The 27,885-nt window shown below is 44.0% G+C and overlaps 1 protein-coding gene and 1 non-coding gene across 2 annotated transcripts in view; both read right to left on the bottom strand.

Moving 5' to 3' along the window:
- Positions 1-289: 289 nt before the first annotated feature.
- Positions 290-27,885, bottom strand: part of TMEM38B (transmembrane protein 38B) — a 35,292-nt gene continuing 7,696 nt past the window's right edge. Inside the window, exons 2-6 of the mRNA XM_060237105.1 lie at positions 25,053-25,209; positions 16,612-16,796; positions 12,229-12,316; positions 4,414-4,531; positions 290-3,101 (exon numbers count right to left, since the gene is read on the bottom strand). Of these exons, the coding sequence (XP_060093088.1) occupies positions 2,889-3,101; positions 4,414-4,531; positions 12,229-12,316; positions 16,612-16,796; positions 25,053-25,209 (761 nt within the window). The 3' untranslated portion in view covers positions 290-2,888. The remainder of the gene's footprint in view (positions 3,102-4,413; positions 4,532-12,228; positions 12,317-16,611; positions 16,797-25,052; positions 25,210-27,885) is intronic.
- TRNAP-CGG (transfer RNA proline (anticodon CGG)) lies at positions 8,185-8,251 on the bottom strand. Its single transcript has one exon. It is a non-coding gene; the product is annotated as a tRNA-Pro (tRNA).

The following is a 27,885-nucleotide window of genomic DNA, read 5'->3' as shown; positions in this document are numbered from 1 at the left end:
GGTTCTCCCTCCTACCGCACCCCCTCAGAAAAAAATCCTATGCAGATTTATCCACTCTGAGTACACTGAAATCAGACTCTGCATAGTACTGTCCTGTCAGCCATCCACCATGAATCCCAGTGTCGAAACTAGTAGGGGGGAAATAAGCAATTTATAATCAAAATGCTTTTCCTGTAGTTTAGAAGATGAACAGAAGTCTCCATGGAAGAAGGAAACATATCTGTATTGCTCATTAACTAGTTATTTTCTCATGTCCATATATCTGACCATGATGCTACTAACAGAACCCAAGTTTCAATTTTTCATTTAATAGCAGGCTTTTAAATGCAGAGTGAATCCAAATACAAATATTGTTTTCTGCCCAACTATAAATGTCTTTATACAATAATTTAAAATACATTTTCACAACAATTTGTGCTAAAATGACAACAGTGCAATTACCGTTGAAGTGGTTGAGAACAGCACCAAACTCAGTATAAATCTAGTACCAAAAAGAATCAAGACACTTGGTCAGCCCAAAGACATCACGGAGTTTTCCAGTATGGAAGAAGAACCCCTTGTGTAAGAAGTACATTTGCTGGTGTTTGTTTTTCAGCTGCCTGGTAATTGAATTCAACATAATACTACACGGACATTTCCAAACAAAACACTCTGTGATACTCCAGTTGTGTACAGCATTCCAGAATTGACCACCTAAGTGGTAAACTGAGCCCCCCAAAAGCTGTAAGGCATAATGTGGACAGTTGGCATTCTGAACACTGCACACCTCATGTCCACACCCAGATGTGACCTGGATGAAATCTTTCACTTACTTATAAAAACAATTTCTGTTTTGCAGGGAGCAAAGTTAGATCCAAGCATAATCTGCACGTGGTTCGGTATGCTCTCTAAATGTCCAGGAGCCCATCCCGATAGCTGATGAATCCACAAATGTTGGCTAGTTTTGTTTTAGATTGAGCTCTGTTCTTCAGCACAGTGACTTCAAAATCACTTCTACTTAATCAAAAATACCCTTCTTTCTACATAGCATTACAAGCAGCGTTCCACACAAAATGCTAAATTCTGATAAGAACAGTTCTCAATGCAGATCAACTGATAGCAAGGAAAAGAAATAAAAACTGTATTTATCCTCCACCAGCCTTGCATAATTTGTGACCCAACAAGTCAATAGCAGAGCATTGGCCATATATGATGGCTGGCAACCTTCCTCTTCTTGTAGTTCCATGCAGCTGGGGAGGGGGCAGATTTATCAAGCCTTTAGGGACCTACGTGTGCTTAGCTAATGAATTTCATTTGGCTTGGTGGGTCACAAGCTGTCCAGGCCTAGCCACCTCTAGCTAGCACTAGATAGCTGATGCTCCAAATGATTTGGAAAAACTTCTCTGGAATGCACTTTCTATTCCACTAAGAATAATTTGTGCTGTATTTGGAAAAAGGCCCATGCTTCCTCCTAGATGGAGTCCCTGTCAGATTAAAAAGTAGGACTGTCCATGTTATATGAACCTTTCATCATGCCATTTGAACGTAATTCACATGAACTTCATCTACAAGTTTCATTGCCCTCTTAAAAATCACCCATGAAGGGCAAACTCACATTTACCATCACTTGGTTCCAACGGTGCATTTCTACACGTGGAAATTTCTGCCCATAGATCTTGACTTCCCCATCTCCCCCCGCTCCTGCTGCAGCTCAAAATTCCCCCCCACACACACAAAATGCTGCTGGGGGACCATCCAGGAACTGCATTTCGAGAAGTATTTTGGGCTGCAATAGGAGCGGGGAGGTGAGAAAGTCATTCTCTACTGGCACAGAAATGGTGCATTGGATCCAAGCCACTGTCTGGTATCAAAGTGATCTGAACGATAGAGAAATTTTAAAAACTTATGAAAGATCCATGAAAAACTACAAGATCCAAGCCATCATCTGGTATCAAAGTGATATGAATGAGAAGACAAAGTTTAAAAAACTTATGAAATATCTGTGAAAAGTTACAAGATTTCTTGTGACTCAGGCCAACCATGCAAACTTCTACATTTGATACCAGAACAAGAGTTAAGAAAACTGGAGGTTTCAGAGGAAGTGTCAACAGATTAAGCTAGTTTCTGAAGTTTGACAGTACAAGTGAATTTTCACCCTTTTCAGACACTGAATGTATTACTTTCTCACAAAAACATTTCACAGTGTTCAATTAGGTAAAAACAATATTTTATAAATATTGAGAGGGAAACCCTCTGCTATTCAACCCCTAGATTAGAATCCAGCCAGGATTAAGTCCTACCTCATTTTAGCGGGAAAGTTCAGCACAAAAATCTCTCTCCTACATTGAATTTGGAAGTACTTAACATGGGCTGGATAGTACCTAAAATAAGTTATCATTGACCAAAAAATAGCCAAGTCTTAGCAGTCACATTTTACTGCTACTAAAAAAAACCCTTTTTATCAAGTTTTTAAAAGCAAGGGGGTTGGTTTTCTTAATTAGAAAACTTAACCACAATAAAGTTTTTCTCATACAAGTAAGATCAAATATAGTCTCTTATTTTATCATTTACATTAGGAAAAAATAATCTGACATGATGTCTAGTATCCAAACATGAACTCTATTTTACAAAAAATATATATATCAGAGGCACCATTGAGCCACACAGCAGTAGCAGACAAAAAGTCCACAAGCATCGTCTGTGGAGAGCCCCATGAAATGGGGCATAAACAGGAAACTTTACAACAGACAGAACTCTGAGGGTCATTGGAGCTAGCCTCTTGCTACATGAATTTCCTTATACACAATTGTCATTTCACATCATTGAGAAAGAGAAACATTAAACGCATATATGGCCATGTACTAACAAGCTATTTTTAGCCACCCAAAGGTGCTATTTTCAGTGGTTTTTTATTCCGTTTTCTTTGCATGCCTTTTCTTAACGCTATCCCCCATCTCGCTACCAGCAGTACATTCATTGACTGAAGTGCCACCATTATAAGATGCTTTGGCCTTGCCCTTCGCTTTCATGCAAGCTGGCTGAAAACCAAAGAGGAAGGAGCCCAGTGCATTCTCAAGGACTGCAAAAGGAGAAGTCCTAGATTCTGTCAGCATCATGGCTACCTGCAAATGAAAGAGGGGCAAGGGGAAGATGACATAGCCAGGACATCAATTCACAACTTAAAACAGAAACAACCTGGATAATATTGCATGCAGAATTAATTTTAGGCAAAACTGTAGGCTACCTCACATGATTTGGGCTACCAGTCAAGTGGACCCCACACCCAGTTACACAACATGGCAAAACTGCCATGAGACATTATAGGATGGTTTGCTCCTCACCAGTGTTTCCTCCAAGCTGAGTTAGTGAGAGCTAGCTCACAGTTTTTTAGCCTCTGGCTCACACATTTTTGTCTTCCCTCAGGAAGGATGGTTCCCAAAGCAAAATAATCTATGCAGTAGCCAAATGGCTCTACTCACAACTTGAATGATGGTAGCCCACAAGGTAGAATTTTTGCTCACAAGACTCCACAGCTTAGAGGGAGCATTGCTCCTCACCACATGTAAAGTACAATGGCTTGTTCCTTACAAAAGGCAGCCACTTCAAAAATCCTGATGGTTAGTTAGGCGGGCATAAAATATTTCAAATAAATAAATTTGACATCCACAAGGCATAGTCAAAGGATGGTACATCCCCAAATACTATGAGACTACGCAACTCTTCCACTGGTCTTGCCAGGCTAATAAATACCATTATATGGGCATTGGGGGTGCTATCCGTATAGTTATTATGGGGGAACTGCAATGGCGGGGAGTGAAGGACGATGTTATCTTGTCAAGCAAAGTTGCCCTTCAAAGAACTGACCCCAAATTAAGGCATCATTCATTTATGAAAGTATTTTATCCTCATTCCTAAAGGGCCCCCTTCTGTCTCTTTCTGTAGCACAGATGTATCGTAAGATAATAATCCATCATGCAAAAGTACCAACATTCAGATTGACAAGCCATGTCAAAGTGACGTTTAAGCTGCAGCTACATCTGAGGTTGGAAAGTTGATTCTGGATCAAAGCCATCTTATTCATCCCTCTGTGGGGAAGGGACGGCTGTCATGCCACATGGACTTAATGTAATTTAAAAGCTATTATAGTTTTGGTATATGAACGTGCATTTCTGGAAGAAAAAATGTCAGTACGTAAGATACGCAGGGCTTTTTTTTTTTAGCAGGAACGCACAAGAACGCAAGGTGGCTTGGTGTCAGGGGGTGTGGTCTAATATGCAGATAAGTTCTTGCTGGGCTTTTTCTACCAAAAAAGCCCTGAAGATACAAATAGCAGTTACTGTATGTGGCCAAAGGCTGTTACAATCAGCCAAAGTAAATGTTTCTTTTATGTAAGTGCTATGAATTACAGCAGCAAAACACTTGAAAAATCCTTACCTTGGTAACCACTAAGAAAACTGTGTAGAACAACATGAGGTTGTGAACTTCCATTGGAAGGTAATGGGTGTGCTGCACTGTGAAGAGTACTGCCCCTACCAGGCTCACTTTCACAGGGCTAGGAAAGAAAAAGACAAGAACAAAAAGGTAAGGAGGCATACTGTTCTACTCTGCCACCAGATGTACGGAATAAATAAGCTCTTGACACTGCTAATTGTTTGTTTGTTTTTTAAAAAAAAGCTGTCACCACTCACTAAGAGTGATTTAGGCTCATGAGAGCCGCAAACTGTTGATCCACTGGAGTCAACTTACTGAGTGAAACTGGTCACTTCCAACCAACCGCATGGCATCATTACTAACAGGGATCACTGTGCAATTTCTAAGGCTATTTTAAGCCAGGTGTTTTACAGTATGTGGCGGGGGGGAGAGACAGAAGGAGTGCATAGTGTACAGTGATGCTCTTTTCTGCAAGCCATGATTGAAAGACTCATTTTGGAAAATGCTGGCATGCTGATCTATTAGAGACACAATCCCTCTCATGTGGAGACTTCTAGTTTATCTACCGCCACCGCCCTGCCCCCCCATCAGGGTTTTGTTGAGCCAGACATAAATAATAGTTCATACAGTGGAGCATTCAAAACAGTACATCACTTCAATAACCTTTACAAGAACTTTTGAAGACAGGCTGACAGTGTTGTGCCCAAGCTACGGATGGAAGGGAGTATGTGAAGCTGAGGCAACATTGGTTTGTATAAGGCCACCCAGTGAGTGTATGACCAAGGTGAAATTCCTAGCTCACAGTATCAGCACCACTCTAGCTCAGTCCCCAACTAGAGCTGCACCAATCTATGTACATATGAAGCTGTCTTATACTGAATCGGACCACTGGTCCATTAAGGACAGTACTGTCTATGCAGACTGGCAGCTGGTCTCAGGTAAAGGATCTTTCAAATCATGGATTAAAGGTAAAGGTAGTCCCCTGTGCAAGCACCAGGTCGTTACCGACTCATGGGGTGACAGCACATCGGGACGTTTTCTTGGCAGACTTTCTTATGGGGTGGTTTACCATTGTCTTCCCCAGTCATCTTCACTCTACCCCCAGCAAGCTGGGTACTCATTTAGTTTGGTGTAGTGGTTAAGTGTGTGGGCTCCTATCTGGGAGAACCAGGTTTGATTCCCCACTCTTCCACATGCACCTGCTGGAATGGCCTTAGGCTAGCCATAGCTATCACAGGACTTGTCCGTGAAAGGGCAGCTGCTGTAAGAGCCCTCTCAGCCCCACCCACCTCACAGGGTGTCTGTTGTGGGGGGAGAAGACATAGGAGATTGTAAGCCATTCTGAGTCTCTGATTCAGAGAGAAGGGTGGGGTATATATATGCAGCTCTTCTTCTTACTTGATCTTTTTAACTGGAGATGCCAGGGATTGAACCTGGGATCTTCTGCATGCCAAAAACTTAAAAATGTTTTTCTTCTCTGGATTCACTTTTACCCAACTCTAAATATTCCAGCAGTGTCACACTTGATCATATTACTCACGTTATCTCACATCTTTTTTTAAAAATACAACTCAGTTCTTGGCTCAACAATATTTGCCGCAAGATGAGCTCTGCGCAAAAACATTCCTCCTTCCATCACTGAGTTTTTCAGCATTCCTCTCTTCACTTCGTTTGCTGCCTTTCCCTACATTTAAAGTTCTGTTTTTCCCTTGGCCAGCATATATTTGAAAGGGAGTGCAGTATCTGCAGTGCTTAAACAGGCAGAAATTGTGTATTTTTCCCCCATCATTGCTGAAGGATTTAGGTCACATTCCAGAAGGACAGCTCATACCTCAGTAAAAAGCTAGGCAGGAGCTGGGGAGGCAGAGAGAGACAGAGAGATGTACACAAAGCACACTTTTGGCAACATCCCGGCTTACGTTTCTGTGTTTCTCTCCTGTCACTCTTTATTACCTAGGACAGTGGCATGGAGGCAGGGTGCCTAAGTGCTTTTGCGCCCCTGCTGTTTTTATCACACTGGAAGTCACAACCCTGTTTTCGAAATAATTGTATCCACAAAAAAAACCATTGGGAAGTCATGCAGGAAGGGCAAGGGGGCTTGAAAAATGCCCACCATGAGCCCGTTTTCCCTTTACAGTGCCAGTCGGCAGCCTGACTGCCAGCTTCGCTTCTTAGTTTCCACAGCAGAAGTTAAAATTGGGAGTGATTTAACATTCCCAATTTAGCTCCAGCAAGCCTGAGCTGTAAGCTGTAACTCAAGCAGCACTCCCCGTGTGCAGTGAAGGCATGGCTCTCTCTCATACAGCATACTAACAGAGCTGACTTCATAGCAGTCTCTTGCATCCTAACAAAAAAAAAATCATGAATTTTTATTTGCAGTTAATTTTAGTTGCTGTTTGGAGATTGACATTTACTGGAAACTAGCAAAGTGTCCATCACTATGACAGGAGGTGCATGTATGATGAGTGCCGTTTGTAAGCAATGCAGCAGGGCTAGTATACTGCAAGGACCCCAGAGGAGACTCCAGTCAGGGTAGCACAAGGCCATTCAGGATCAAGATGGGAGTGAAAGAAGATCTTATTTCCACCGCAGTTGTGGCCCCAAGGGCACCACACTGCTTTCCCTCCAGAGCAGTGGTCCCCAACCTTTGTGGCACCGGGGACCAGCACCAGGGCCGGCCCGCGCACCACGGCACCGTGCAGCCTCTCCCTGCCCCCCCCATGGCTGTGCAGCCTCACCACCTTTGCCGCCATGCAGTCTCGCTGCCCCGCCTCCCCGCAGCCGTGAAGCCTCTCAGCCCCATCTCTCCTTGCAGTGCCTCCTCCACCCTCCATTTTTACAATTTTAAGGCCGGAGAAGGGGCTGTGAAGCGCTGCCTTCCCCAGCTCTTTAAGGGCTGCCCCCCTCCACACCGATCAGCGAGGAAAACCTCCGCAGCAGCAGCAGGCGACCTGCTGAACAAGCAGCGCCGCCCTTGTCTCCTCCCCACTTCCTTCCCACGCCCAGAAAGGAAGTGGAGAGGAGGCAAGGGCAGCGCTGCTTCTTCGGCAGGTTGCTGGCCACTGCTGTGGAGGTCTTCCCTGCCAATCAGTTGATCAGCACGGGGGGGGGGTCGACCCTTAAAGAGCTGGGGAAGACGGCACTTCACCACTCCTTCCCCGGTCTTAAAATTGTAGAAACGGAGGCTGGGGGAGGCGCTGTGAGGCATGGCGGCTGCACAGCACTGGGGGGGGGGGCACCAGGCTTTGTGGCCCGATTGCTAACAGGCTGTGGACCGGGGGTTGGGGACCCCTGCTCTAGAGGACTGTCACTCTTTAGAAAACAAACTCAGATATAGGACTAATGGGGAGTCTTCCAGGCCTGGACTCATGCCTCCCACCCCCAATTGTCCATTGCTGATCAACTTGCTGACTCCCTCCCACTGCTGATCAACTGGATGGAGGGAGGGCAAATGGAGGGGCTGTTTGGGGTCACGTTTCACTTCCAGCACAAAACTGGAAAAGACATCATTGCACAGGAGAGCTGCACTAAAGTTCACCCAAAACTCTATGATTTAACCGTAGAGCTCTAAGGAAATCCTGGAAATCCTGGAGAAGTATCGGAACATGATGATGCCTCTTCTGCTTTTGTGCTGAAAGTGATGATCATATGAAGCTGCCTTATACTGAATCAGACCCTGGGTCCATCAAAGTCAGTATTGTCTTCTCAGACTGGCAGCGGCTCTCCAGGGTCTCAAGCTGAGGTTTTTCACACCTATTTGCCTGGACCCTTTTTTGGAGATGCCAGGGAATGAACCTGGGACCTTCTGCTTCCGAAGCAGATGCTCTACCACTGAGCCACCGTCCCTCCCCATGCACTGATGCAACACCAAAGATCCTGCCCCTCCCCATCCTCCCACCAGGTGTCAGGTGCAGCTGGCAGCCCTAGACTGTACTGTGCCATGCAACCCTGTGACAGAACATTTTACTTAACACAGTTTTGCATATGGGCCACAGTAAGATTCAAATCTTATTGATTTTCCATTTACGATCAGCCTAGCTATTTGCAAAATAGAAATCAAAAGACTATCTGATGCAGTCATTATTGTCCAAGAAGAAGTGCAGATTTATACTCCCCTTCTCTCTGAATCAGAGGCTCAGAGCAGCTTACAATCTCCTATATCTTCTCCCCCCACAAGAGACACCCTGTGAGGTGGGTGGGACTGAGAGGGCTCTCACAGCAGCTGCCCTTTCAAGGACAACTTCTGTGATAGCTATGGCTAACCAAAGGCCATTCCAGCAGCTGTAAGTGGAGGAGTGGAGAATCAAACCTGGTTCTTCCAGGTAAGATTCCACACACTCAACCACTACACCAAACTGGCTCTCCTGATGCAGGACTTCAAAAAAGATAATTATAGGGAATGCTGAATAGGGATGGGCACGAACTTCATAACAAACCTAAGTTTGACCCAAAAAATGCCAGGCTTGGGTTGTTAACCGAAAAGTCATGAGACTGCATCACAACACACCTCCAATGAACCTTCATGGTTTGCACAGAGGTTAATGGGGTTTGTTTCAGCCAGGCCTCAGATTCAGTGGGAGCTCACAGGAGCACGGCTCCTGAACCTTTCTGAGAGTTCCTCCTCCTCCTTCTGAGAGTTCCACCTTATTGTCCACTGAATAGTATGTGCAGCTGCATCACCATCACTGGATGAGCTCCACCATTTCTACAAAAAGACCCCTGGTTTCAGCAGTTCATGTGGCAGACATGCTGGCACCGATCACTTCATCATTAAAGCAACGGGGGATCCCCCAAGGATTCCAGAATCTGTGTGTGGTGGGGAAGGCTCCCCTGGTCGCAGGGAGATCCTGGCTGCCACGGCTTCTCCTCCCGTGGTGTGCTTTAAAACATGGCACAGGAGGCAAAGCTGACTCCAGGATTTGTGTGTGGCAGGGAGGGCTCTCCCAGCCACAGGCAGATCCTGGCTGCCACTGCAGAGCCATTTAAACCCTCTGGTTCTGCTCCTTGCTGCTTCGAAGAAAGGAGGACCAAAACCAGAAAGCTAAATATGGGGTTAAGTGCCTCCCAAAGGCATTTCACCTCTTCCTTTCTACTGGCCATGGCTTTTCCCAGACAGCAGAAAGGAGAGTAGTGATGCTCTGTATTCTTGGTGCTTGGGGAGGGCACAGTGGGAGGGCTTCTAGCCCCAATGGTGGACCTTCTGATGGCACTTGGTTTTTTCGGCCACTGTGTGACACAGAGTGTTGGACTGGATGGGCGATTGTCCTGATCCAACGTGGCTTCTCTTATATTCTTATGTTCTTAAGAGGGTGAAATGCCCTCTGGAAGGCAGCAGCCTGTGATAACAAAGTCTGTGATTCTCAGCAGCCTGTGATAAAAAACCTTGTCACAACCCAGAAAAGCTCTGCTGGACTGTGTGGTTGCAACAATGGCAGAAAAGAAAGCTTGCTTTGTTCCCAAAACCATTAATCAACTTTGGCTTGCACACTTTTGCACTCTTATGTGCCAATTCCATCATGAACTTCCCGGTTTGCAGCACATCACAGTTCTCCCAGTTTAAATCGAACAACAGACTATAGTTTGCCATAAATCAGGATGAATTCAGAGCATGGGAGGGAAGGAAGGAACACTTCCCCACATAACGCCAAGCCAGGGTTTAGCATTAAATCAGCAAGCCAAGCAATGTTCTTTGAGCACACGAGAAAGGAGACTTACCAATTCATACATAACCCTCTCTAGTTTGCTATTCAGCTATCATTTATCATACAACATCTCTAGTATGCTCACTGGACCTATCCCAAAAATTTAGCTTGTTCTCAGCCCAATCTACTTCACAGGAATTGGACTGCTTTGAAAGCCCTGTTTTACCCTCACTTAGTTGGAGGACGTATGGAACACAAATGAAGAACAAAAATAAACATCAAGATGTTCAAGCAATCCCAAAGGTGGCAGGATCCATGGAAGCCCTGAACAAGGGATAGGTGAGAACCAATAAAATTAGACTTGAACAAGACAAGACTAAGTGTTGCTGCTTGAGGACTGAAGAGTCAGCCTGTCCCAGAGGGGGTTGCACCCCTCCGAGGGCGTGGGCTTGTAACTTTGGGATGCTGCTCAGTCCTGACCTACAGCTGAGATCCAGGTCTCCTCTGTGGCACAGAGTGCCTTTTACAGCTCTAGCTGGCTCACCAGCTGGAGCCATTCCTCAAAAAGCATGATATGAGGCTGTCTTTGAAAGTTGTCCCGAAACTTCAGCTGGTCCAAAATGTGGTACCAGGTGACTATTAGGGACTGGATACAGGCACTGTATCATTCCTGTGCTGAAAGAACTACACTCCATTTTTGGGAATGATTCAAAGTGCTGGTTGTTACAGTTACATTCCTAAATGGTTTGGGGCCAGGGCACAAGAAGGGCTGCCTTCTACTTTGCTTTCCAGTCTGAGATCCTGTTTACAAGACCTGCTCTCTGTCCTGCTACCTGCAGAAACGAGGCTGATAGTAACAAGACACAGGGCTTTGTCAGTGGTGGCACTTCATCTGTAAAATGCCTGCCCCCCTCTGGCACCTATTTCTATTTGCAAGACAAAAAGCATATTTTGTTTACCAAGGGTTTGGTCCTTTAACTGTTTGTTTTACAATCCACTTCTAGCCCGAGGACTGTTATGGGGATCTTTAACATAGATGGTTTATATTCTAGATTTTTAATGGTTGGTTTTATCATTTTGCCTGGTTTTAATTTGAGCAAGAAGCATGACACAAATGTTTTAAGCAAATATTTCAAAATTCAGGTTTTTCTCATTCAAAATAAGAATATTGCAAAGAAGATCAATAAACTACTGAACATGTAGCTTGGCACAGTCATTCTAATGCTGTACAAGTTATAATTACCTTAAACTAGTCAAACACACAGGCTGACATAGCCTCTCCATCAGCTGATTATGTAGCCTAATTGCGCCCATCAGCACAGAACTGTTCAGCCTCAGCTTTTTAAAGACCAAGCAAACCACATTTACAGGAAAATTAATTTCCTTCCCATGCAAAGCACTGACTGCTTAGCAAAGCAAAAAGTCTTTTTAATTCCAACTGTGTTCCAGGGAATCATGACATTCCCTGAAAGTCCTTTGCATAATGGAAAAAAAAATCAGTAAAACTTCTTTAGAAGACTGCATGTTTACCCTTAATGAAGCTTTCCTGTTTAGCACAGGTGAATGTTGTGTGTGTCCTCAGAACACACGAGTGACTGAGATACAGTGAAATATTCCACATGAAGGCATAACACGGTGCTCCCCACTGCGGAGGCAGCAGGTGGAGGTGGATGGCTTCCACACAGTCTCATCCCTTCCACCCTCACCCCATGCTATTTGATGGGCTGAAAACACCAAGGCAGTGACAACTGCAGCCCCCGGCCAAGCATGACCTGCCCTTTGCTCCATCTTAAAAGGGAAATGGACCTCACCAAATCTGTCTTTGGAAAGTCATATAGAGACTTCCCCCAAAAGGGGGCATCTTGCTGTCCACAGAGGGTAAAATTTCCACATGGAAACCACCAGCTGGGGGTGGGTGGTAGGTGGGAGGCAGTGCTTGACTATACCCAATGTGTCCCAGAACCCCTTGCAGTATGTGAGGGATCCAAAGTAGATTCTTGGGGAGTTTCCTGGCCAACAAGACCATGTGGAAACCATCAGAAAGTTAGAAAGCTGCTATTTTGTAGCCTGCCTTTTAAAGAGTCCTGTATCTGAAGCCCTTACACAGGGCTTTGAAAGCAAAGGAAAAAGCCATTCCCAGAACTGTGCCAGTTGTAATATGCTTTTCTCCACTTACTAGGACATCTTCAGGAGTTCATTAGTCTCTGGCTTCCACACACCTCTCACCAACTGTTCAAAGTTAGATATTAGGCCACCGCCAGCTCCTGATAATTCAGTGAAAAAATATATATATATATATGACATGAGTAAATTGGTTCAAAGAAGTCTTCCATAATTCGGTCCTGCTTAGTTAGGCCAACTGCAAAGTTCTCACACTACTTTCAGTGGGAACAGGATACACCCCTCAACTATAGATGTGACACAATGACCTATTTTACAGTTGCTGAAATAGGATCCTCAATTTGAAACTCCTTAGAAAGCACCCTATTATCAGAGAGCAAGTCTTAATATTTTATGGGGGGGGGGATTCAGGCAGAATCACTTTCAGTTCTGTCAAAGCTGAACAGTGGCAAAGATTACAGGCAGCCAACATCCCTTAGCACTTAGAATTCATAACCGTCTTATTCAAGGGTCATTTTGTAGAAAAAGAGGTGCCAGAGCTCATTAGCACAACTCATTTGCATATGCCACACACCCTTGACATCACCAAAAGGTATACTAAAGCTCATCAGCTCAGCATCTACCTTAAAATGCTTCTTGAATTATCATTGTCATAAAAAGCCTTACTCCCAGGGTGGAATTCTAGCAGGAGTTCCTTTGCATATTAGGCCACACCCCCTTGATGTAGCCAGTCCTCCACGAGCTTACAAAAAAGAGCCTTGTAAGCTCTTAGAGCAGTGGTTCCCAACCTTTTTGGCACCAGGGACCGGCAGAGTGGGGGAACCGCAGGGTGGGGGAACTGAATTTGACCTCCCCCCCCCCTCATGCAGCCACCCCGCCTCGTCTTCTCCTTCTGCGTCGCCTCCTCCTCCCTCCGTGTTCATTATGTTAAGCCAGGGGAAGCGTCTTCCCGGCTCTTTAAAAGCTCGCCTCCCCCCCCCCCCCACACACACACACACTCCCGCGGCAGCAGCAGTAAGCAATCTACTAAACAAGCGCCACTGCCTTTGCCTCCGGAGGCAAGGGCAGTGCGGCTGTTCAGCGGTCACTCACCGCTGCTGTCGGTTTCTCCTGCGGATCAGCTGCTGCTGTGGGGAGGAAGGTGAGCTTTTAAAGAGCCAGGAAGGCGCTTTCCCGGCTTAACATAATAAACACAGAGGGAGGAGGAGGCGGCACAGGGGAGGGGAGGCTGTGTGGCACTGTGGTTGGGGCAGCTCAGCTGGCGGCCCAGTTGCTGATGGCCCACGGACCGGTATGGATCCGGGGCCCGGTGGTTGGGGACCACTGTCTTAGAGGATTGGCTACATCAGGTAGTGTGGCCTAATATGCAAAGGAGCTCCTGCTAGAATTCCACCCCTGCTTACTCCCATCAAAGTTTTAAAATTACTTTCTCCTATGTGGCCACAGTGGCATGATGAAGATTTCCATCTGTCTGCTTTATGTGTTTTGGTTATTTTCCCATTTTTTTTGTGGGGAAATATATTAGAAAGTTTGTCAAATCTTAAGAGTTCAACAAAATTCTCACAGGGGATTTGAACAATGAAACCCAGAAACAAATATTTGGGGGGGGGGCAGGTGAGGTAAGAAAGAAAGAGCACAATAAAATTTAGAGATTTCGGAGCTCTGCTCCTATGAGCTCCTGCCCAAAATGAGGTCTGATCTTATTTAGCAAGAAACCAGAGCACTTCAAAACCCTTAAAACCTTCCTGGACTGAGAAGCCAGTTGCAAACACGAAATTGTCTTATTAGGTATGCAGTGTCAGCAGTTTGCGCAAGGTAGAGATGCTGGCCTCTAAGTGGGGCCCAGGGAACCCCCAGAATTACTGCTCATCTCCAGACTACAGAGATCAGTTCCCCTGTAGAAAATGGATGTTTTGGGGGGTGGACTCTTTGGCATTGTACCCCACTGAGGTCCCTGTCCCCCCAAGCTCTATCCCCAAATCTCCGGGAGTTCCCCAACCTGCATCTGGCAACCCTACCTCCCCTGATTCCCCATGGGTGGCCAGGCGTGATCTGGCAATCCTAGCACAAGGCCTGCATAGTAAGCATCAGCAACCAGAGATTGCTAGACCAAATCGAGCGCCAGGAGGGACTGCCTACAACCATTTGCCAGTTTTAGAGGTTTAACATAGAACCACAGAGAGGCAAGGTCTGCACTGACAGGACTAGCTCACATGTGGGTGGTGGGGAGAGACCAAGGCCCCATCACAAGGGCTAGTCAAACTAAGTTTTTAAATGACACTTCTTGACAACAAAAATCCCTGAAGTGGTTCACAAGAAGAAAAATCGAGACACTAAAATTAATTCAGTGCCACCTACTAAAAACTCTGCTGCAGCAGCATAACCAGGCTATAAAACATTAGATTTCAATCCCCAAAGCCCAGTGGAACAGGAAACTCTTCACCTGCTTCTTTAGTAAAGCAAGGGAATGCAGAAGAAGAGCCTCTCTACAGACAGCATATTCCACAATGGCAACGACTAAGATAGACTATAGAATCCATCCAACAGTAGACTTATCCATCCAACAGGATACTCTATAAGCAGGGCCTTATTGGCAAAGAAGGGTTCGCATGGAAGAAAGCCTTCCCTAGCTGCCTACCAGGGCCTTTCTGAACAAAACAGTGTGGTTTCCACACTGCCATGTGCACACATCTACAGCCCTTACTGTGTTCAAATTCTTCCCCTTTACTTGTTGGCGCCTGCACAGAGAACAGCTGGCAAATGCCAGTAACTCGGGTCATGCAAACCAGTTAAACTGTTTCTAATTCTAACAGATTGGTCTCATAGATCCAAGAGGGCAGCCATGTTGGTCTCATATCTCTGTTTTGTTAATGGTTACTTGCCCAGTTACTTCTGTCTCATAAAGACAGCAACCCGGAGAACTTTTATAGCTGTTATGAGAGCTTTTGCTTTTTCTCATTATGCTGCAAAAAAATGGCTAGCATAAGCAACACGTTGGCAGGTTTGCCAAAATGGTTACACAGCACAGGGTTGCCAACTCTGGGCTGGGAAATTTCTGGAGATTTTGGGGTAGAGCCTGGGGGATAAGGATGCCAGCCTCCAGGTGGGACCTGTGGATCCCCCAGAATTACAGCTCATCTCCAGACTACAGAGACCAGTTCCCCTGCAGAAAATGAATGCTCTGGAGGATGAACTCAATGGCATTGTACCCTACTGAGGTCCCTGCCCTCCCTAGGCTCCATCTCCAAATATGCACGAGTTTCCCAACCTGGCTCTGGCAACCCCCACTGGTGCCCAGGGGGTACCTGGAAACCTTACTCCAGAAGGTGGGATTTAGAGAAGGGAGGGACTTCATTGCGGTATAATGTCATAAGGCCCATCCTCTAAAGCTCTTCCCACCCCCAGTGCCACTGAGATAAGTTGTAATTCCAGAAAACTTCCAGGCCCCATCTGGAGGTTGGCAAAATACAGCCTAATGTTCACTATATGGGCAAAGATCATATTTCAAGAGGAGAAAAGTAAATAAGGAAAGGGGAGAAATGTATTACAGTCTTAAAATCTGACTTGTTGAAAGTCTGCAGTTATGAGCACAAGATTCTTGTTTCCTTCAGAATATCGAGAGATGTATTCAAAACAATGCCTTTAAAGCACAGGAAATAAGGAAAGGGAAATTTAGTCACGACTACAGATGCGAAACTCTCTTCAGCAGAGATGATAAATAAAAAATTTTATTTAGGACATTTTTAGCCCCCATCTTTGCTCCAAGAAGCTCAGGCTGGCCTACACTTCTCTCCCCCTCCTCCATTTTTATCCTCACAACAACCCTGTGAAGTGGGCTTGACTATGACTAGCCTATAGTCACCCACAGAGTAAGGCTCTCAATGTGGGATTGCTAAAACCTAGTCTGACACTACCCACTCCCCTCAATTCACAATGCCCTGAAAGGGGGCCTACCTACACCTGGCCAAGATGGAACTTGCAGAACTGATGCAGTGCTAAAATGTTTTATGAGCTAAAAAATGTTATATGAGCTTATTTTCTTTAGCTACCAGCTCATTTAGCCAATCCTAACTCAAATGCAGCATTAGCCACTGGAACAAAAAGCTGAACCAGAATCCTTTCACCGAAAACCACAGATAGCTGCAAGTGATTAAATGCTACCTTATATGCACACTTAAATTTGGAACAAACCCCAGTGAACTCAGTGGGACATGCTTCCAAGTGAATGTTCATTGTGCTGTAGTACTAAGCATGCTTACCCTTCTTCTAAAATCTGTGAGATTTACTTCTGAGTAAGCATAGGAGTATCAGGCTCTACAGGTTGAAGGAGGAACCAAGAGAAAACTGTCAAAGCAGTTTCTGAAGTATTCAGAACATTTACTAATTAAACACAATTTACTAAATAAACAAAAAACAAAGGAGGGTTCTCAAACATTACCTCTGGCCCAACCAACAGCTATCATGACTATCCATGCATTTTTGTAGTGGCTGTGTGCATGAGTGACTCCGCCTGTTATTTTCCATGTTCTCGTTACTTCTTTCATTGCTGAAACCAACAGTCTAACAGGCAGGCAAGCCAGGTAGCGATAGAAAAGATCGTGCGGACAATAAAATATAAGATACCTGAAAAGAAAAAAAAATCGAAAAGGGTTTTAACCTTAGATACCACAACGCATTTGGAAAAAGAGCTGACCAAGGGAAAACAAAAGTCTGGAGCTCTTTTCGATTTTGAAATTAAGAAATAACATGCAGCATTATCAAGGCAGAAAAAAAGCTTATGTCAATTAACTCTTCTGGCTTTTGAAGAAATGAATTTCAATAAATGCAGCATTGCACATGCTGCAAAACAACCTTCTATACCCAAAAACCACATCACCCTGACTGTAAGACAGGCAGTGGCCAGGGCTGTTTTAATTACATCTAGATTAGGCTACTGCAATGTGCTCTTCTTAGGCTTACCCAGATTCTACAAAAAAAGTCCAGAAGGATTTGCATATTAGGCCACACACCCTGATGTCAACATTGTTTTACATGGGGCTTTCTGGGTTAAAAGTCCAGCAGGAACTCCTTTGCATATTAGGCCATACCCCCTGCTGTCACCATTGTTTCACACAAGCTTTTTTGTAGAAAAAGCCCAGCAAAAACTCATTTGCATATTAGGCCACACACCCTGACACCGAGCCAGCCAGAACTGTGTTCCTGTTCAAAAAAAGCCCTGGGCTTACCTTTGAAGAGCATTCAGAGACCACAGTTAGTGCAGAATGCTGTGGCTAAAAGTCAACTAGTCAACTCTCATTCATCTTCCACTTTGAGACAGGTTAAGATGCTATGACCCACTGTATGAGAACAGTGCTCAGTTTGCCCTTTGATGAATTGAGCCCTCTTGACAAAATGCTACATGAGCCAGATACCAGCAACGATGTGTGCTGCACATGCAAGAATTCTGAAACTCATCAAAACATTAGGACCTCAGCTGTAGCACATTCCATCTCTCACCTAGGACAAACATTTCAGGAATTTCTAGTTTGACTTACATTCCAAGATGTGCAAGAAGGATGACACTGGTCAACTATATACCCACAAGGCCTACTTTTGAGCCAGTTCTTATCAAGACTGATAATGGCTCATGCTTTTGCCCTGTTTTTAGACACTTGCCTAACCTTCACAATTTTGTTCTTAGTCCTCTAGCAGTATAAATCAAAGCAGTACCTTGCCAACGTTGTGCTGGTGTATCCCCAGTGACACAATTACATAACTTCAATTCAGACTGCCGCCAGTAGTTAGCATCAATGCCATTGTTCAGTATAAAGTAATTCAGACCTTTGTCTGCTTTCCAGTTGTGGTGCTCATGAGAAGTTTCAGGAGCTCTCTCTACCCCAGAAGGTATCTCTGACCCAGAAGGTTTTTAACCATTGCAAGTACCATTGACCGTAGTGGAAAGCCCACTTATAGCAACTCCATAGGGTTTTCAAGGCAACCTGTGCTTTCTGTGCGGTCTCCCATCCAATAACTGAACAGGACAGCTTCCAGGACCTGATGAGATTGGGCTTGCCTGAACTGTCCAGGTCAGGGCAAACAGACATCAACAGCAACTGTCAGATGTCTGAGTTGGTGAAAGTGACCAGTTTAAAAAGCTGACACAATTGACCCCTATTAAGTAATATGACATAAAACAGCCAAATTTTCTAGATTCTGAAGTGATATGATATAGAAAACATGAAGTGGCCCTAAGAAGTGGTCCTTATTGAAACAGACATACTTTCCTTTACTTTTCACTCTTATTTGTACAGCTCTATACCTCTTTGTTGCTTTGTGGGCGGCGGGGGGAGGTATTTGTGAATATCCTGCATTGTGCAGAGGGTTGGACTAGATGACCCTGGAGGTCCCTTCCACCTCTATAAGAAATCTATGTCATCCTCCCTAGTGTGTACAGATTTGAAATGGCTATTTTTTTAAAATAGTTTGTGCGCATTAAGCAGAATAAGCTTATTTTTCATATCCCCTTTCTTCCAACAGGATACTACTGAGAGAGATGATGCCGCCCACCCCCCCACCCCAGCTCAAGCTACAATATTTTGAAGGAATGGGCTATGGAATTCAACAATATTGCAAACTGCCCTGACCTGGATAGGCCAGGCAAACCCAATCTCATCAGACCTCAGAAGCTAAGCAAGGTCGACTCTGGCAAGTACTTGGATGGGAGAGGAAATACCTGAAGGTGGGAGGGCAAGGGCAGGCTTTATTCAGCCACCTCTCTGAATATTCTCTGCACCACCAGTAGGGGTCAGTCACCAGAGGTTATCATGACTTCTAGGTGAAAGCACTGTAAGCCAAAATGCCCTCAAAACAAGGATGGGGAATTGTCAGGTGGGCACCTGGCTTAATCAGGATTTTTTACCTGTGTATACAGGATTCCACGTCCAGAAATTAATGCTTAAAATATTAGGGACTCTAGTTAAGTAAAACAATTAAAATTTATTCCAGAAAATATAGGCTTACATACAAGATAAAATACTCATAAAATCATACATACAGTCCTAAGAAAAATAGAGAGAGAGATAGAGACAACACATGGGTAGACAAACAGGGTGATAATTACCAATCGTAGTCTTCAAGGAAGGCTCCAATGGCGACGAAAGAGGATGGGGGAAATGGGACCCTCAACTGGCCAAGAATCAAGGATGCATCTAGACAGCGGAGATAGGATACTGCTAGATTCACACCTGAGTGGAGCTGGGTCAGAGGTTAAATAGACTACCTTGGACCCTCTGGGGATGAGAGGTACGAGGGAAGAGAAAGGGGAGGTACTACAGTGACCATAAGGGCTGGACTTCTGCAGTAGCCAATAGCAAGTTGATTGGTGGCACCTAATTGGATACCAATAACAGACCAATGAACAAGCTTGGGCCCGGGTTACCTGATTGGCTGTACAGGTAACCATGGACCAAGGGGGAGGCTCCAGGACGACAGTTGGGGAGAAAAATAGGAGAAATTACTGGGTGGAGGGGTGCTTAGGATTATTAAACTTATCTAAAAAGGTGCCAATAGATGGCCAAATTATTGCCTAGGTAACACCCGGTTTGCACAAAGGAACTTGGCTCTGGCTGAAGATGGTCTTCCTCTTCTTCAGTCTTCTCTTGGCACTAGTCTTTGTCTTGAGTTCCGTTGAACAAAGGCTTAGGCAGTCTAGCAGGGTCCACGCCTGGCTTGATGGCGCCATGGGTGGTTAAAATCTGCTGCGTACGTGTGCTTCCCGCTGTGCTGAAATGGAGTCTTGGCACTGCTGGAAGATAGCTGGTATTAGCCTCCCAAAGTGGATTCTATGGTCAAGGCTGAAAACTGCATGGTCTGGATAGCTCCTAACGGCGCGCTTTCTTCCGCTCCAAGATAAAGATGGCGTTCGCCCAAAGCGACTTGAAACCATCCGTTCTCCTTGCTGCCGTTCTTCCAGGGACACGGAGCGCTGCTTTAGCGTTGTGGCTGTTAGTACTCATAAGTCCTTTCCAGTCTGGTAGGCAAACCCACGTCCTTCTGGCAGATGTGTGAGAACTCTGTCTCCAGGCACTCTGGCAACCAGACGGGTGACTACGATGTTCTGGAAATTAGGGACATTTCCTTACAGCACACATACATTAAAAAAAATTACCAATATTGCAAACTGCAGTGCTTGGTGTGTTATATACCTAGTGTACATATCTGCAGTGTCTTACATAACAAACCCCTACCTACACAGATTTTGCTAGTGGGTCTTCTTCATTTCCGAGGTTGAGCCACTCACACTGTTGTATTCCAGCAAGGATGAACCTTGCTACTATTTCAGGCTGCAAAGCTAGCTCTCAGTAGGGTGATTCCTGCTGCTACTTTTTCTCCAGGGCCAGATCTGCATGCCACTCACATACAGCTGCCCAAAAGAGAGGGAGGTTTTGGCATCCTTTCCTGAGAAGCAAAGGTTGTTGGCCTTCTCCCATCATTCTTGCTTCTCTCCTCTGACATTACGCTAGAACAAAGTTTTAATCCAGAGGCACCTTGAAGATCAACAAAGTTTTATTCAAAGTATAAACTTTTGTGCACATGCCCACTTCAGAGCTTATACTTTGAATAAAACTTTGTTGGTCTTAAAAGTGTCACTGGACTCAAACTTTGTTCTGCTGCTTCAGACCAACATGGCTACCCACAATCCCAGAAAAACAGTCATCTGTGGGCACCTTCTCTTAGTTTGCAGAAGGGCTATGGGAAGCCCAGAGGGTTGTGTGTTTTTGCTTTCCTTAGTTTTTATATATGAGCTGGTTAATTTCTGCAGGTTGTAAAACCACAGTCTCTGTAAGAATATCTTCTCTCCCCCCCCCTCCAATTTACTCAATATGCATATATTTAAAACTCACTTGGTTATACAAACATGTAAATCCAATGCTTCCATTTGGCACCTGAATTTAACACAGTATAAGTCCCTGGCATCAACATCATGGGGCAGGACAAAGTCTGCATAGCCTCATGAAATCACTGTACAATTGGAAATGGGTGTTTCCTTCTCCAGGGAGGTTAATGGAACACTGAAAATATACTTTCTTTAGATAGTTACAATATACCCTTCTTTTCTCTAACAATGATACAAATCAGCTTACAACACTGTCCCCCCCCACCTCCACCTTTTGTGATAGCTTAGACCAAGACTATGTGACTGGTCCAAGATCACCCCACCAAGTTTCCATGGCAGAACAGGAATTTGAAACTGGATCTTCCAGATCCTAGTCTGACATTCTAACCACTATACCATCCATGTTAATGTCTAAAATGGAGAATCAGCAAATGCAAGTCCTAAGCAAAACTCAGGCCCTTTCAGCATAGCAGCTAGTTCAGTTGCCAACCCAGAAACACAAGACAGGCATAAGGAACAAGTGGTGGAGATTGTGGCAAATGGCATTGTTTGACTCTCTACTAGAAGAAACAGTCTTGTCTACCATTGCCCACCTCTCCCCCAGACCCTCTAAAATTGCTGGCCTAGCAACTATGACCATCTACTGAATGATTGCTCATTACATATTTTGAAGGCCATCTCACATTTTCTTCTGTTTTGAGCAATGCATAGTCAAACGGTTGCGGCAAGTTGCAATATCTACAAAGGCGTAACACCTATATTTTGCATACATGTGTAGAAGACCAGCAGATTGAACATTATGAGCTGGAACGATAGAAAGTCAGATGCAGTATTTGATCCTGCAGCAGTAGAAGCAACTATTACCAGACTGCCACCTTTCAGAATTTTTAATGATATTTCCAATAGATACCAGTAGATGTCACTAGCAGATAACTATTTCAGAACCCTCAGAGTCTCTTGCTTATTCAGTAAGTGTTTGGGCCTGTGGGCGTGTCAAATTTTCTAAAAATTGGGGCATGGGTTTAAGTACAGAAGGAAGCCAACTATGCTGCTATCTGATCTTATGCTGAGATTGCTCTATAGAGCATAAAAATTCCCACCATACATATTTTCATAGGCAACATAGCAAGAATATGTGGGGCAGTTTTTATTCTGAAAGGATTGAGGGGGCAGTTGTCACAATTTATGCACATCGTTTTTGAGAAGAGCTAGCAGATGTACCCAGTCCTCAACACAAACAGTACAATGGGATTGAGCCCAGAGGAACTCTGCATAGGCTTGTGCTGCAAAGTTCTTAACACTGGAATATCGCCACCCCAGCTATTCATTTTGCACAGGCCAACTTGGCCTCCACAAGCCTTTGGTTCATTTATTCCACCTCAATGCTTTGCACATTCAATGGCTGCATCTATCTCCAAATGGCTCCTTCCACCTACTCAACGTACTTTCATGAGCACAAGGAGAGGGAGAGATTTTCAAAGTTTAACAGGGTTCACTTAAATGTATTATAAGTTTCAACTGAAAAAAGAAAAATGTTAACAGTATTTGAACAGTATTTCTTAAAGTAAATACAAGATTAGGAAGCTACCCTTGTCTCTCCAAAGTAAAGGGATTTTGTGCCTTTGGCATGCATCTCTAGTACATACGCCAGGGGTCGCCAATCTTTTAATGAGAGCTACTTCTGAGTTATGAAATATATCCTAATCTAACTACCCCTCCCCTACAGATACACACAAACATTAACCAAGTCCAAAAAGCTGAACATGGACTAAGAAGAGCACCCAAAATGAAGCTAAGCAGCCCAGAGGAAAACCCCTATGAAAAAGGCTTTTTAAGAAGCCTACAGTACACCTTTTCCAACCTCCTTCTGCATCTTCTAATCTAGAGCATGCAGAAACTGCTCAAAAGCAGCCAGCAAGCTACTGGTAGCTTAGAGGCTACCTGACACAAGGCCCCTGACATATGCCCACTTAATCGTTTATCATAAATCACATGGGGCTGGACGCAGTGGTAAATCATTGTTTTCCTACACAGGGATCACCTCTCTGTCTGAAAATACACATTCATTTGTGAAGTGCCAGCTTTCTCTGTGCCTGGCATCTATCAATCAAGCAGGCAGCCAAAACATATGTAAGCAATTGTACTGTATTCTCAGCATGAAAAAAAAATTACTTTTCCAACACCCATCTAAGAAAGTCAGCACACGCCGGCGGGGGGGGGGGGACCCAATGGATTAGAGACTTCACTATTTAACAGTATTATTTAATATTTAAGTTTATTTTGTTTGCAGCTAGAAAATAGCATTTCACTCTCCAACTATCATCATCAGTGTATACAAAAGTTAACATTTTCCACTGCAGCTTCTTTCCTGAGCAAGCAGCTATGCATCTTATAAGCAAATATATAATGATTTTAGAGCTCTAAACTGGATGGCCCAGGATAGCCCAATCTCATCAGAGCTCAAGAAGCTAAGCGGGTCAAGCTCTCGTCAGTACTTGGATGGGAACCCATCAAGGAAATCCAAGGTCGCTATACTGCAGCAGACCAGGAGAAACCACCTCTGTTCATCTCTTGCCTGGAAAGCCCAACAGGGACATCGTAAGTTGCTGCAATTTAAAGGCACTTTCCACCACCAATTATTTTAGGACATGCAAGGCAATTTGGAAAGAATAACCTAAAGTACGTTTTGCTCTTCAGACCACATGTTCAACTACTCTGGTGAGTGACCTAAGCCAAAAACACAATCTCACATCCAAGACGCACCTGTAAGAAAAAGTTTCTATACCTTGGCACTGTGTTAGACCAAGGAACTGCTGCGGTTAAGGCACAAGAGCCATTAAAGAAGGAACAGACCCTTCCCATTCAGTCCAGTTATTTAGGAAAATAAAAGTAGGTTCTCCCTGAAGTAAGGCAGTTAGTGGCAAACTTAATTTAGTAGCAACAAAGCAGTTCCTAACAGAGGACTAAGATTCAGAAATCTAAGACTGACTCAATACCGTTTTTTGCTAATGAGTTTCACTAATTAGTAAAAAGTCCTAAAGGAACAATGTGTATGTACTTTTCCACATGTGAAAAGTCAGCAAATACTCCTTTGCGTCACCTACAGACACAATTTGAAAACAAAGCATTCTGTTGGTGGCACACTAAAAATTCAGAGGACATATAACCTTAGCTCACAGCAATTGGTGGTTTGTGCAGACTGCTTTTTATTCTTCATTTTTATTCCTTATTATTTCTGCAACCAAACCTTTCGAAAGCAACAGAGGATAACTCGGATAAAGTAATTCAGTTCCTGGTTTCCACATAATGCCTCAAGAAGGGATAAGGGCAACCTAGTCCTAGTTTTTTTCTTATTCAGGGAATAAATTTCACTGGATTTCCACTGTGGATTTCTCCCAGCTGTACACCGAACTGCAGCTTTCTTGCAAAAGGCATCATATAGCAGCTAAAAGCAGAAGTTGTCACAACAGTCTCTACTAGCAAGCCAGGCCTTGCCTCCGCCCTTCTTCACTTCAGGGACAAAGGTACTTGCCAGCCATTTGAGAATATACAGCCTTGCACTCCCCATTCCATATCTCCAGTACTTCAGGCACAGTGACCACTTTTTTATTATTATTACTAAAAGGCTGGAGATTATGTCCTTGCATTTGATCTTGCATTCAAAAATTAAGATTGAAAAGAGCACAATCAATTTTAAAAACATAAAGTTGTGTGCTTGAAATGAGGGAGACTGGAGTGTGACATCCAAGCAGCCAGTCAATCAGAACTGCTTTCTTGTAAGCTGGATCCTGGTGAGAAATAAGCTCGTCTTAGGCAGTGTTGGGAGTGCAGCAGCTCCTGCTTTTTATAAAAAAAAATGAGTACCTATACATACTGTGTTAAATGTCTAGGTCAACCAAAATGCTTTAAAATTAGCTGAAGTTAAACACAACTTGTACTACAAGCTCATGCTTTGTTACTATCATAAACAGAGAGATAATAAACTTAGATTTAAAACTGCTTACCAGACTGATGAGGCAAGGAGGACATTTGTCGTATTGGCAAGAAATGCAACTGGAGGTTCCCCGAGCATCAAGGAAGACAAAATGGACCCACCAAAGCAGTAAAGCATAGCACTAAGCCAGCATGCGATTGGGCTGTGGCATGATACTTCCACTGCTCCTGGAATGATACAGAATTCAGACAAAATCAGTTTAAGACCTCTTCCTGTCAAACTTTAAACCTCCTCAGAAAAGGAGAAACAAGCAATGTGAGGCCCTTTAACAGCCCCCAAATTTCTCCTATTGGACCATCTAAGGAACATTTTCACCTTGTGCAGAACCTCAAGTGGCTCTTCAGAGGATATCAAAGCTCTCCATGAGGAAACTGACATGAACATTTCTCCACACTTTTATAAATTCTTTCATTCTCTGTCAGAGTATTTAACAATAAGCACATCTTTCACCACAGAGAGAGAAGTTACCATTTGTAGAAGCAACCACTATACTATGACTAAACAGTGTTTGAAATCTTAGGACAATGTTTGAGTCCAGTGGCACCTTTAAGAGCAACAAAGTTTTATTCAAGGCATGAGCTTTTGTGTGCATGCACACTTTTTCAGATTGAAGAGATACAATCTGTGGAAGTGTGCATGCACACAAAAGCTCGTACCTTGAATAAAATTTTGTTGTTCTTAATGATGCCACACTGGACTCAAACCTTGTTCTGCTGCTTCAGATCAACACACCTGAAATCTCGGGAGTGAGTGGTTTTAAGTTTCCATGACCATTGCTAAAGATTTGTGGTAAATCAGAAGACAATCTTTCTAGGGAGAAAAAAAAAGAATTATGTAGCACCTCAGAATTACTAACCAATTCAAATCTGAGCATCCTCAGAAACACATTCACTGTTTAGTAAATTTGGGGGAAAAAAATACTATTTGTCTTGTTTGAATTAACTTGGTTATCTGTAAAGCAATGTGCATTTTGCTACCAGCAATGTATTTCATGCTAGTCACTGAGTACTATCATATCAATCATGGATGAAGGATTACATTCACATGACAAGCTCAACTGTTGCTCTTTCCAAGAAAGATTCTCCATAGTATTACCAACGGAGTAGTATTTTGTTCAGTAAAAACTACATGCTTTTCTTCCAAGAATGTGCAAACAAGAAAATGGCTGCAATAAAACTAAGGTAAAGAAAGAATGACATGAGATAGCAGCAATGACTTTGAGAATACTTTGAAGTTCAATGTCAGAAGGAGCGATTAGTGACTTGATTTGTTCTTCACTGCCTCTGTGCCCCTCACCAACAGTAGCAATTTCATGGAGCTCAGGGAACCACACTAAGACGAAAGAATCAGCAAACATTACCCCTTCTCTTCCACAGGCAGAAAACCGTCTTTAGGTCCAACGTATCCTGTAGGTTATTTTGACTATAACAGACTGACACAGCCACCCCTCTAAAACCTGTTTCTATGGAAATACGTTGGTAAAGGCCAAATTAAAAGTTGTTTACAGATCAGGAATATTTACGTATAAAAACATTATGCTGTAATATCAGTATCACATGATACAATTATGGCTGTTTAGGAATAGAAGATCGCTGTTCAGTTTGCATGTATCCTATCAACGTTCTTTCGAAGCACCGAAGTTGCAGTTAATTAAGCTTAATTGTGTACTTGACAAGGTTAACAAGGGAGATAATGATCTGGATGAACTATCAGGTTTACCTAATGAGAACTCTGTAATGCATGAGTGCTGTCCAATCCAAATGCCCCAAGTACATATTCCTGAAGATTTATGAGAAGGCTTGAAAATAGGCAGAATATTTCAGAAAACTAAATTTTCACAGTTTAAAAGGAGAAATATTGAGAAAGATGCTTTTAATATCACATTAAGTGACAAAATACTGGATGCAGCACATCATTTTCTGCTCCTCCATATCAGCACAGAAGCAAGACATAGTGAGAAAAAGATGAATGTGTACAGATGTATAATGGGTTGCGATTTCCCCACCCTGAAACAAACATTGTGGGACTGAAGCAGTGGACAGGAAACACACAACCAAAACAATTAATGGGTTAGTGCACCTATTCAACATTGGAAGACTAAAGCATCCAGAGCTAAAAATGACTGGGGGGTGAGGAGGGAAGATGAACAAAAAGTTTATATAAGTAAGCATGACCAAGAGAAAGTGAAGAGAGAGAATTCTCTTTGTCTTGCTGTGACAGCTTCATTCATCTGATCATTCATCTGATCAAGGATGGTACTCAACAATACTGAGTACCAGCACCTTTTTGGAAGTGCTCTCTAGTCCTTATCCTCATGGGCCAGCCCACCCCACTCAGTCAGAAAAAGAAAATGTGGACCCTCAGGAACAGCGTAGTAGGGATGCGAAGAAGGAGAAATTGGTGGAAATCCGAACAACCATCTGATACAGCCCTTGAAGTCACTTGGTGTGGCCCTCGGGGATTGCTGGACAGATACACAGATTGCCATGTGGCAGCCTCCCTGGGGCCTGGCTAGCCAGCGAGGATCATGGGACCTACCCATGCTGTGCAGCAGCTTCCCCAGGGCCCGGCAGGGATCACAGGGCCCAGATGTACTGTGCTGCAGCCTCCCTGGGCCCGGCTGGCCAGTCAGAATTGCTGCAGGGGCTGGAAAAGTTACTGTCACAGTTCAGTTTGCACTTGATTATCCCAGATGGTGTGGCCTAATATGCTAATATTAGGGCATGTGGTCTAATATGCTACTGAGTCCTGCTGGACCTATGCATTTGCCTAGGGTGGCGGGCTGTGTGTGTGTGTGCCAGATGAGGCTCCCCCTGCATGATTTCAAACAGAAAAACAATTAT

This window comes from Heteronotia binoei, chromosome 4 (genome assembly GCF_032191835.1).
Source record: "Heteronotia binoei isolate CCM8104 ecotype False Entrance Well chromosome 4, APGP_CSIRO_Hbin_v1, whole genome shotgun sequence".
NCBI lineage: Eukaryota > Metazoa > Chordata > Lepidosauria > Squamata > Gekkonidae > Heteronotia > Heteronotia binoei.
Note: the sequence above shows the minus strand (reverse complement) of the source record. Positions and strands in the feature narration are given on the sequence as shown.